At 39.0% G+C, this 12,698-nt stretch overlaps 1 protein-coding gene across 1 annotated transcript in view; it reads right to left on the reverse strand.

Annotated features, from left to right (window-relative positions):
• Positions 1 to 332: 332 nt before the first annotated feature.
• LRRC9 (leucine rich repeat containing 9) overlaps positions 333 to 12,698 on the reverse strand; it is a 47,752-nt gene continuing 35,386 nt past the window's right edge. Inside the window, exons 27-32 of the mRNA XM_085225831.1 lie at positions 10,480 to 10,616; positions 10,054 to 10,271; positions 9,778 to 9,846; positions 7,893 to 7,985; positions 5,366 to 5,543; positions 333 to 4,866 (exon numbers count right to left, since the gene is read on the reverse strand). Of these exons, the coding sequence (XP_085081957.1) occupies positions 4,691 to 4,866; positions 5,366 to 5,543; positions 7,893 to 7,985; positions 9,778 to 9,846; positions 10,054 to 10,271; positions 10,480 to 10,616 (871 nt within the window). The 3' untranslated portion in view covers positions 333 to 4,690. The remainder of the gene's footprint in view (positions 4,867 to 5,365; positions 5,544 to 7,892; positions 7,986 to 9,777; positions 9,847 to 10,053; positions 10,272 to 10,479; positions 10,617 to 12,698) is intronic.

The following is a 12,698-nucleotide window of genomic DNA, read 5'->3' on the forward strand; positions in this document are numbered from 1 at the left end:
AAGGTTTATCCCTTTCCTTGTTAGCAACCTAATTATAGCCTTCCTGCTGAATTGTCTGTGGGCTGTGTGACCACTGACGTCTGGATCTGCCTGGTGAGCATGGTGATACCCCACTAATGTCTCTCACAGCAAAGGCTGTGGTGGGGCTGCTTGCCAGGAACATAATGTGTCAGTGGGGGTGAGGAGGGCCTCCATCATCCCGTGTACTCCAACATCATTGAGAGAACCTCATAATAACCATGAGTTTTACACCAGAAAACCAGAGATAATAAGGTTTAAAGCTATAGATGAACAGATATTGGATTGTGGTCTCAAGGCTTTTATCTCCTGCTGCATCCCCTTTGCCATCCTCTGCCACTACTAGTGGTCATTGTGTGCAAAGGAGCATGAATCAAAAGCAAACAAAATGTTATCAAATGTCACAATTTTGGGAGACAAATATAAATGTTAAACATTTCTCACTGCTCCAACCTGTGCTTCTCCCATATAGACATCTCTTCTAAAAGTTTTGTAGCATGAGTGCCCTCTACAGTTACCGTGCTTCTGCATCTCTAAATATACTGTTACTCAAAAAGGATATATATATATTTTCTAAACCAGGAGATCCTGAAAGTGTTTTTAAATGGAGAGCAGTTAGCCCCAAAACCAGAATTATGCCTCCATTATAAAGTGCTGCACTTAAAAATGCCCTGGCAAAAGACAAAAGTGAAATTTTAAATCCCTGAAAGGCATTGAAATTCAAAAGAATATTATGCACATAGATTAGTTCAGACAATGAAAACAAAGTAAAGCTAGAGGGAACACACATGTATTTCTAATTTTATGTTCACCATGTTGTGCTTTTACAGCCTACATAAAGGAGAGCTGTTCATCTCTAACAGGCTGCCAGAACAACGCTCTCCATCTTGGAAGCAGGTGGCATGCCAAAGGATACTTTTGTTCAGGAATAAACAGGGGCTTTTCTATATGGTTTGAATTTACACGGAGCGCACAAGAGCAAAAAGCTGCACTGAGTGATCTCTGAAGAGAGCAAGAAGAGCTCTTTCTCATCCTTTTCCTTCCCACTTCTCTCACTTAAGGCAACTGTTAGGTCTTGCCTTAAAATTTGTTACCGATGTGAGGCTGAGATGGATCTTGTACAGAGATCAGTAACACGAGGCTATGATACCACCACATCTGCATGAGCACCTTCGTTTTCCTTAGCACAGTACTTTTATAATCAGCTCACTGGTGGGAGACCACCTGTTCTGAGTTGTTCCTCCATCTCCATTAGCTGCACATGTGCTCTTCTCTCCTGCTGGCTCACCTTATGGGATGAACTCCTCTGGGTATGAAATGTTTTTCCCTGACAGCACTGCTGTTCCTTTCCTCTGGCTCTCAGGCAGTGACTTTCAGATGCAAGGTGATGCAAGTTGTTTGCACAAAAAATAAACCAGTCACTCTCAGATCCATTACCCAAGAAGTCAGAGCTCCAAATTATACAGAAAACAACAACTGTCTGACTCGGTGGCTGTGCTGCCCTCACAGGCCCTGCTGAGTTCTGCAACACCACCAATAATTTATTTTTGCCTTGTAAAATGCAAGGATAGGACCTACAGCTTTGGCTTATTCAGGTGCAAATCTGCCATAATCCAAACGAAGTGAGAGTCTCCGTTATGCTGAGTACTGGCCGCATATGTTAGCCGCCCTGGTCTAGAAAATCAGCGGTACGACAAAGACACCTTGTGGCTGTCCTGCAAACTACACACGAGACAAAGGAAACGGCAGCCAGACAGGGGATCCAACCACAACCTGAATGTCTACGGTCCGTTAACAGCCTTCGCGCTGCTGCCTGCCGTGTACCTGTAAGTATAACTGACACTAACTGCTCCTTCAGATCACTGAAATGTTGTTTCTGAACAGCAAGACAGTAAATTTGCCAGTATAATCCTTGATCTGATACATATTAATTTTTTTTTTTACAGTTTCCCACCTTTTCAAGAAAATCCATTATAATGTAATCCATGCTACTTTTGCAGTTTAGTAAAAACTGAGCAGTAATTACGATCATGAAGCTCTTGGAAGACAACACTTCTGCATAGTAAAGATGGAGAGAACAGACTATGCTCCATTACTCCAATGCAGATCTGCAGAAATACTGCTGAACTCAGACTTCTTGGCAACTAGATCCAGAAAACTGAATCCAGATTTATACTGGGGTGAGTTAGAACAGAACAAGACAAAGAGATCTCTGAGTCCCACAGGATCCAGACATTCTACATGTGTTTAATTGTTTGCTCCACTGAATGAAATGATTTCATTACTTAATTGCCATTTCATGTCATTCATTATACATTCACAATGACAGCCTTAAAATGGAAATACAAAATGCCACTACTGCAGCACCACTCAAGTCTGTGTAATAATACTGAAGAAAAAGAATTTCCTCTAACTTCTCACATCTTCATGGTTACTATTGACTTTTATGGCCACTTTGGCTGGGAGAGGCTTTTGGTTAATTTCCTTTAAAAAAAGGAGCAATTCAAAACCATGGAGGCTTAAAAAAACCCAAACAAACGAACAAAAAACCCCCTACAGTTTGTATATGAACATGATATCAGTCCCGTCGTGCACTCCCAGGACAATGGGTTTCTTAAGCACAACCAGAAGTTGGCTGAAGTAACTCAGAGACCAATCTCTAAATGCAGATCCAAGATTCTACTGTCTACTGCAGTACCTCCCATTACTGTACAAGTATTTGTAAATCTTGTTGATTTCTGTGGATATGGAGAAAGCTTTTAATTCCGTTCCAGTTGTGATGATGTAAAAACAATACCGACCCAATACGGGGGAGCTGAAAGAGCCCACGAGATAACAGTGTATTGTCTTGTTTTCACTCTCATCTACAAGTAGCTGATGGAGTGGCTGCCTCCTGTTTTCTGCCACCAAAGGATAAAAAGCAATAGTTCTAAAACACAGGTGTTTTCATTTGCATCCAAATGATCTTCTTTTATAATCTCTCCTTGGTGGAATTTGCCTTCTATCAAAATATAAAACTATAATATTTAAAGTCAACACAAAGAAGCCTGGGAGATTTTACTGTTCAGAAAGCTAAGCAAGTCAGATGTTCTGCTGTAAGCAGGGAACTGCAGTGGAGACTGCAATGGTAAAATAAAGTTGTTTTGCATGTTAAGCAGGGATTCAGGCTCCTTGTTTTGTACCTGCTTTCCCTTAACATTTGCAACCAGCTCTCCAAGAATGGGAAAATGCTCATGAAGCAATTCTGCAGTGCAGTGGCTCACTAGCATGACATTCCTATGGGAACATCAGCTATCCTAAAAGATCTCATGTCTGCAAGGTACCTGGAATATTGATGGAACAAAGGGCAGCGGGCTGAAGCAAGATTTATCAATATTAAAAAAATAAAAGTTAAGTAAACATCAGTATACAGTATTTGCTACAGCATTTCATGTACCCTATCTGAGAAGTGCAAAGAGAAGTGCCTGCAGAAGGATCCTAGCAAGTACACATTCAGTGTAGAATACAGTCATGGAGACGCCAGTTTCAAACAAGGCTAGGGGGAATTCTGCACTGCATGGAACAGCCATTGTAATACCATTTCCTCTGACCTGCCTTCTCATCTGTAACATCTGAGTCAGCACAGCACTACCTGATTAAATCAAGTTTATTTAAAGTGTTTCCCTCTAGAGGTTTGGTCATATTGCTCACTGAAATACATTTTCCTTTGGAAACTACTCCTATTGTGTCTGTGCCCATCCAAAAACCAACTGAAGATGGTTGTGTGACAAACATCTCTGGGAACAAGCCCTTAATTAGCTCTCTCTTTCTCAATGGCAAAATATAGCTAATGATTTTTTTTTTCTAGCAAGAAGAAACAGGACCTGTATGACAGTTTTTAGTATAAAAATATATTAAGTATGCTTAAGAAAAATGTCATTTGAGACTAATCTTGCAAAAAAAACCCACCCAAAAACAAACAGCTCACATACTGGTTACATCAAGAGTCACCTCACTCATTTACAGCTGACTTTGATGGGATTCTTTAGGCAGCAAATATTAATCATCAAGATAGAAGTGTCTTAGTGCCAGAGCTGTCCACTTTCTTATAGTGGATAAATGTTTGATATACTAAGAAATGCTGGTGTAACCTACCTGTGTCATTTCATCAGCTGGCAGCAAGTAACAGCAAGATACTGCTGTTTACATAACAATGTTCAGACAGAATTAACCACAGTAACAGCTTCACTCTTGCACTTCTGCTTCCATACTTAATATTCTTAATTACTAAACAAAACTGGGTAACAAATACAAAACAAAACAAAGTTTTGAGCTCGTGGCAGAACAGGATTAAACAGGGATTTGGTAGATACAAGCTTATTTTTATCAGAACTCCCTTTAATAGTCATTGTTTTAGTCATTGTTTAATAGTCATTAAAATAATTTTTAATTGTTTCCTAGGATGTTCTCCTAGGAACATGACAGATGCATTGCAAATTTTATCAGAAGAAAGAGATTAAACACATTTTTGGTGGATCTGGAATCAGAGAAAGAAAACTTGGCACCATTTGTAGAAAAAAGTATTGTTATCTTGTACATCAGTCAAATGAAGAAGGAAGAGAGGTACTTTGGTCCTAACCCCCTCTTAAGAAAGGAAAGAAAAATACACTGTATTTAGAGTTGGTAAGAGTTTTCACCTGCCCACATTTTCTCTGTTGTTCTTACGCAGTTGACTGGTTTGAGAAGTAACACTGTGAGGCACCAAACTGCTTCTAAGATTAGTTGTTGCTCCTTTGGCTTGCCTAAGAGCTCTTTTTACGTGGCTGCTTCGAAGACTGTGTGTTGTAATTGCTGGATTCTCAGGCACACCTGTAACACAAAATGCAGATGGATATTCTCCCTGCGCAGCCTCACTCCAGCTATCAGTCATCAGGAATGGCACTCATTCTTCTGCTTGTAATTTTCCAACCAGATCAGTGAGACATCATTTCCTAGCATAGTTAAAACTCATTTACAGACTGAAATTGATTAACAAATTAAAAGCAATAACATCAAGTCTTTTGGAAGCACTTTTGGAAGATTAGTTCTTCTGACAATGATTCAGGCTGAATCTGAAGATCCATGCTAATGTGAAGAACACCTGACACAGATGTATCACTCCAAAAAACACAAGTTCTCCCAGTTTTGGGAAGGTTATTAGAAACTCTCAGATTGCAGAAACTTTGAGAAATTTGCAAGATCCTCAGGAAAAATAGAAGTATCCATGCTAAAATGCTCTATATGGGCCATATAATATGTAGTTATGAGGGAGTAAAACCACATTAAATGTTCAGGAATGGGAAACGTATTCCTATTTGCTTATGCTTACTTTTATTTGGTTTATTCAGTAGAGGCTCTTCAACTTTATGACCAAATGTAAGATCAAATAAATGATTGATGCTTTCATTCAGATCCACCGTTGAGATCCTGAGGGGAGTGCGTCTTGTAAAATTGTCTGGCAGTGCAGGAAATCCAGAGTCCTTTGTGGAGTTTGCATCTTGGAAATCCTCCACCAGAAAAAGAAAAGAGAGATGAAATGATTAATTATTTTGGTCTTTACAGTAGAATTTCTTTTGCTGTTGTTTTGAAGTAGCATAAACCATCATGGTCAACTTTCTGTGAATAAAGAACTGTAGAATTATTTCTAAATTTACTGTAGTGAGGTTAAGATTTCAGTATTGCACTTTCTAGAAAAGCTTTCAGGTAAACACAGGAGCCATGCCAGCTGTACGCATGAAAAAGCATCTGTGGCTATGAAACCAAAATGCTTGAAACTAAATTGTAAGAACTCGAATAGCAAACCTATCAAGCCCTGAAGTTTTTAGTAAGATGGAAAATAATGCATGTTCAAATTTAAACCAATTACAGGGCATGGGCAACAGATAAAAAATTACCTTTGGAAGGTTCTATATATATATTCAGTAGTTCACAAGTCTCACTTTGTGGTCACCAATTCTTGTAGCAACTGTATGCCAGTCTATGCCAATGTGTTAATTTTGATGGGACTGTATACACCCGAATGGCAACAGCAATTGATTCCCTTCTGTAAATCATCTGTAATTCAGCAGTGAACATTTTAAAAGGAGATTTAATCAATAGCTTGAAAAGAAAAAATAATATTATGTACAGAGTGTTCTGGTGTCTACCTAAAATAGCACTAAAGGAAGTGCTAGTGTTTCTGCTGGGAAAATCTCTTTTGAAGCTTAAGATCAAGAGCGCTTTCTAAGCCTAAACAACGCCATACGGTTTCAATTCTTGCTTTCTAACAAGCACTTTAAAAAGCACAACTAAAATGCAACTGACAAACATGAAAGATCTTTTGTGTTGTTCCACTTGAATGATCTAATGAGAAAATGGCTCAGTTCTGTTGCAGCTAATGAGATATAACATCTTCACTGAACCTAAACATAAAACAGAGATTTCTCTAAAGATAGTCTTCACATTGCTCCTATTGCTTTCTCTTGCTTTGCTCATTCTGCCATGTTTTTATTTAAGTGATATCCATGAAAAGTACAGGTCAGTTTTGAAATAAAACATTTACACATGAAATTACTCAATCCAAAAGTGCTTTGAACTCTTGTATATAAGCATTGTGGCATTAAGTGGGAAAATGTGTTTCTCTGGGACAAGAAGTTACAAAGGTCCTGAGACTCCAAGCAAAGATGTAAATGTAAGCATTCAAAGATCTGTGATAACACACTTGTGACAGATTCATTTTTGAGACAGAACTGTGTACGGGGATTTTAACCTTCCTGGTTTCAGCAGTGACCTACTACCAACGTTAAGGCTGAGATGTGGCAAAATAGTGAAGATGTGACTAACATCAGTATCAAGTAATAGCTTTTACTCTGCTAGTACCTCCAAACCAGTATCATGCTAAAAGGTTCTATTTATAAATGATGTATTAATGCCAAGAAATTTCTGACAAGAGCTAAATAAAGGATAGGTGTGGTTAGACTTGGTTGAGTGTGATGAGAGTATTCTGGCAGTAACAAACTGAAGAAGATATTTGGAGTGGGACAGTTTTGTGGTGTAGGTGCCTACTGGCTGTGCTTCTTGTCTATAAAAAACTGCGCAAAGAGTTTTGAGGAAAAGCTGGCCAGGGTGATGAGAGTAAATCCAGTCTTACTGAAGCTTCTCAGCATCCTTAATAGTTGTGTTTCAAATGTGTAAAAGAATTGTTTCTGTGCTGTGTAAGTATGAAATGGATACATGGAGAGAACTGCCTTGCACAGCAGAGTGGGAACAGACTCCAGATCTCATTACTCTCAGTTGATCCTTCTGTGGAAAAGGCTGGTTAAAATGAATACTGCAGTCTTTTGAGCTGCAAGGAAAGAGTTCTGTTCATCCAACAAATCTCTAGAGAAATGTCATGCTGTGATATAGAAAACACAGATCAGTTGTGCTGACAACAAACTCTTTCAGTGAGCGGAGTTGTAGTGATAAAGAGAACCACAGAGACAAAGAACCTTCTGTTTGTAGGAGACACGTGTTGAGCTAGCCTCCTCTCTGACTCTCTGCTTTGTTATTATTATATTTGGACAACCTAACAGTGAATCCTACCAAAAATCTATGTTCCAGTGTGTTTGTATTGTAAAAGGAGATGAGGCACACCCAATGAATGCAGACAGACTGACAGATGGGTGAGCACGAGAAAATAACGAGTAATAACACTGGTCAGTGTGACAGACAATGGTCGCAGCAGATGCCCAACCGCCATCACGCCTTCTTTTGGTTTCATAGTCAGTGGCAATTTTAGGGCAAGATCTACAGGAGAATAAGTGATGTGAATATTGTCCTAAGAGTTTAAGTAACATTTACTATAAACTTGCTAAGTGCTGGTACTCAGCTTTTACCCTCTCTTCTGCATTTACTGCAATTCCATCTAACACTTGTAGTGCTGGCAGCTGGATGACAAGCAATGAACGGTAGTTCTTCTTGAGATAAACCTGTATAAAGAAAATATAATTTAACTCAGAAATGGGGTCCTCATCCAATAAGACAATCTGATAGTACCTCAGCAACATTACTAAGTGTCTGAACTAAACCTCAGACCAACATTACTCTCCTAGAAACAGAATCCAAACTGGGTATAAATGACCATACATCTCTGAACAATGGTTTTCAACTTCAAGCGACCAATGACTGCATTGGCAAAGTTGCAACCTGAGGGAATGTTTGTACCTTTGCCATCATAGTAGGCAGGACCGCAGCAACTTGTCGTAGCCTTCAGAACACACAAGAATTCAAATGCACTGTGCTCCCTGTAAAGAACTTACTAGGAAGCAGCTTTACACTTTTTTAAGAAGAGGCATTGAGATGTAGGCTGTGCTGGAGACAGAAAGTGCTAGCAATAGTGTTCTATTTTAATAAAAAAGGTTATTGAAAAGAAAAGGTTATATGCTATCTGTAGCGTGGACCATAGTGGCAGATACTGCTACTGCTACCCTGTGAAGTACTTCTCGTTAATGCCACACTGCATAGAAGAGAGCTGAGATCACCATCTCTGTCTCCTTTAGGGAAAGTCTAGATCTCAAATTCTAAAAAGTAGACTCTGGAACAGCAACTTCCCAAGTGAAATTTGTTTGGCTTTTTTCCTCAGAAGAATATAACTATTCTGGCCATTACTGGGTGACATTCAGTTTGCTTGACATGCTCCTGCCTTTTCATCACCCACTGCAGAAACCAGTTAACTTACTGCTCTATATAGCCCTTTGAAGGCTGTCCACTGAAAATAGAATCCATGACTGCACTATGTGTGTTATTCTCCAGCATATACTCTCACCTTCTCTCTTCCATATGTTTCAAGCTGTTGCTTTAGACCACGAAGTGCAGATATATGGTAAAAATACTTAAGCATTTAGAACTTGAGCTTTCAGTCTAATCTTCAAGAGCCTACTTAAGAAAACAAGCATCATGACCTATATTTTCAACTGAAGTTGAAGAACTGAAGAAAGTCACATTTGTTCTCAAACTAAGAATGAAAAATGTATTTTTGTTTCCATTTATGCTTGATGCTACTTTAAAGCTCAGCAGTGCTCAATACATCAAGCTGAGATCCTACAGATTTTCTTCATACATTTGGCCCCACTGAGATGTACTTTGGAAATGAATCCTGTTCTACAGTGTGGCAGTGTTATCTGTCTTCTGTCCCAAAGCTATCTATTCATAAAATCAGAAAGGCTAGAGTTTTCTATACTGTGTTCTAGTAGTTTGCTTTCAGAGAGAAAAAAAGGCAAACCAACAGTTCTACACAGAAGAACAGGAGCATGTCTGGAAAACAAGAAACCTCAAACTTCTTTTCAGGACTTTTTCAAGGGGTGATGTGCTCGACAGCAAAAAAGATTGCTATGGGGCCATTTTAAAAACAAAATCTAAAGTTTCAGAGATCCTTTAACATTCTATGACCTTTCTTCACAGATCTGACCTGCTTTGGAATATTGAAAAGGCAGATAATCTCTGCAATGCACTCATGCAAACACATGCATTTTAAATTTATCTTGCAGCACAATGAAGAATATGCTGAAGAATGAGTGTCTTCTGATCACACTGCTGCACTGACAGGTACCAGTCAGTACAACCATTGTGTACTCTATTAAGTTTTCAAACTTGAAACAATAATAGTAGAATGATCTGTTTAGAGAAAAAAAAATAGTTTCAATAATTGTAAAGGGTAAATACTTAGTGTTTAAGGTGAAATACATATCTCCTTCATGTAGCAGTGACAACCATCATACTCACTGGATTTCCATGCAGTGAGAGCACCTTGAGACCAGGAATAACTTGAAGCTTCTCTAATTCAGATAATTCCTGCCCAAATGTTAACAAAAAATTTTAAAGTTAAAAAATTGTTATGTCAGGAGTTCTCAGAAATCTTGCAGCTGCTGTATATATTTGGGGGAAAATACAGGTAATTTTACTGAGGCAAATCCATAGAAGAAAATGGGATTTTTGTCTGAATGAAGTCTACAACATTTAGTCCATTGAATCTACAGCATTAACAAAAATATAACCTACCTGAATTCTGTTGAATTGAAGAAAGAGTTTCTGTAATTTTACCAAGGGCTTTAAACCATTCAGTTCTCGTATGTGGTTTTTCTCTAGATCAAGCGTCTGAAGACCACTCTGTCCAGCAAGAGAGCCTTGTGAAATTCTTTTAATGCGGTTATGGTCCAGCACCAACTCTTGCAGAAACTGGAGACCTTCAAGTCCTTCAATTTGGCTGATAAAATTTCCTAATATACCAAGAGTAAATGTGTGAAATTTCGTTGCTCAGTAGCTGAGGGAGCTTACAGCCATGGTAAGAATTAAAGATAGGGCATCATTCTCATTGGGCCAAGACCAGAGAAGAGCACCACAAATTCAAGACACAGGTAAGACTGGACATAAGGGAAGTACTGTAAAACACTCGAATTAACGTAAAGAAAAATTATCATCACTTACCCTGCAAAAATAGAAACTTCAGGTTTTTTAGCCTGCTAAGCTGTAGGTAGGCCATGTCAGTAATTCCGTTATGGCCCAGATGAAGAACTTCCAAACTCTGCATTATTGGAGGCAGATTTTCTTCAAACCCTGCATCCCTAAACCAAGAAATTAAGCAAGAATATAACATCATGGTTTTCCTTGGAAAAAAGGAATATTAGCTTTTCCCACTTGAAGAAACAATTACGAAAAGCATGTATAGATGACTGCAGTTTCACTAGAACAGATTTCACAAAAATTACACCTGAACACAGAAGAGAAATCTGATAAGAAATGAAATAAGTCTTCTAGTTGGAGGTAGAACTACTGCATATACTGGGACACAAGTTTTCAGGATCAAGACCGTGGAAATAAAATTTAAAAAGCATTCATTTGTTTACATCAATCTGAGAACAGAGAAAGGAAACAGCTGTAAACTGCAGCTTAATTCATGAAAATATTCATGGTAATCACTGGGTGTATTCTCACAAAGCCGGATGACAGTAGGGCAAAATAAATGAACGGGCTCTATTCCACTCATTTGCTTGTAAAATATTCATTCCTGTTACATCTAATGTGAAAGTACACAGTATGAGCAAATAGATTGGAAAAGAGAAGGAGAAAAAGAGCTCTAATGTTAGCTTTACTACTTCCTTGCAACCCAGCTAATGACACAATGTGCTTAGCAACCTCAATTTTCATAAAAATACCAAATCTTGATAATTACTGAGGAGCTAGTGGTCATTACTTGGTTAAATTCATGCCTCACCAAAGATATGATACCCAAACTGTAGGATAGTTTGTAAAAATAATGTGTTAACATATGCAAATATGTAATATGTATATTTCATGCTTTACACAGGCTTATCCAACAGGCTACAGAAATTAAGCAGAGTGCAGGAGGTGATCCTCCCCCTCTGCTCTGCCCTGGTGGGGCCACATCTGGAGCACTGTGTCCAGTTGTGGACTCCCAGGTTCAAAAAGACAGGGAACTACTGGAGAGAGTGATGGGCTACAAAGATGGATAGGGCCTGGAGCATCTCCCTTCTGGGGAAAGGCTGAGACCTGGGATCGTTCAGCCTGGAGGAGACTGAGAGGGGATCTTATCAGTGCTTATAAATAAATGTCTAAAGTGTGGGGAGTGAAATGGCTCCTTTTTGTGGTGCCCAGGGACAGGATGAGGGGCAGTGGGCACAAACTGGAACACAGGAAGTTCCATATGAACATGAGCTCATATGAACAGAGAACTGGAACAGGCTGCGAACCAATGTTGTGGAGTCTCCTTTTCCAGAGACATTCAAAGCCCACACGGACACTTTCCTCTGCAACCAACTGTAGGGAGCCTGCTTGAGCAGGGGCTTGGACTGGATGATCTCCAGAGGTTCCTTCCAACCACTATGACACTGTGATTCTGTAATTAAGGCCCTTTCTGAGTCTCCAGTTTGTGTGAAAAACGTTCATCTCTCACAAGAGAAAAATGAGCACAAAAATTTGTCATGTTATGATGGAAACTCAAACACCCCGTATCCATGTGTTCTTCTGTCAGTGTTCCTTTCCCACAGAAAATGTGAATCAAATTCATGGTTTCCCACACCCCAGATGTTGAGCATATACAAAAATAAAGATAAGAAGAGTCTGGTGAGCTCTTGAGAAGTATGCACGTAACAAGTAGGTTTTGCAGGATTCTCTGATGCACTGTAAATGTTACTTTCATAAAATTTGACCACTGTGTAGGGGGAACTCTGCATGCTGACTTTGGAAGTCTTTTCTGATATGATAAAACTGAATTTGGCTATGGATGTTTTCTTATACGCAGGAGAAAGTAAATGAATCCTGACAGGTTTCAGAAGTTTTAGTCCTGTGTACAGATGAGAAGTGCAAACTGAAAAGTACTTTGAAAAAGCTCTTTAGAACACATGACCTAATGTAGATGGCAGAAGGAAGAAAGAAGAGGTATAACCATCTCCTTTGGAAAATGAATGACCTATTCTTACTTATGAAATAAGAGAAGGAAAGGAGAATCACAGAAGGGACACACGAGGACCATTGAGTCCAACTCCTGGCTGCACACAGGACCACACAAAATCCAAACCCTATTCAGAGACCACTCTCTGAATTTTAGCTGAACAAACAAAAGCCTTGTTTATGGTCATAAATGGTATTTTATCCTGAACTGGCTGAACAAATTGATTCTAATAAAT

This window comes from Meleagris gallopavo, chromosome 5 (genome assembly GCF_905368555.1).
Source record: "Meleagris gallopavo chromosome 5, MGAL_WU_HG_1.1, whole genome shotgun sequence".
Classification (NCBI taxonomy): domain Eukaryota; kingdom Metazoa; phylum Chordata; class Aves; order Galliformes; family Phasianidae; genus Meleagris; species Meleagris gallopavo.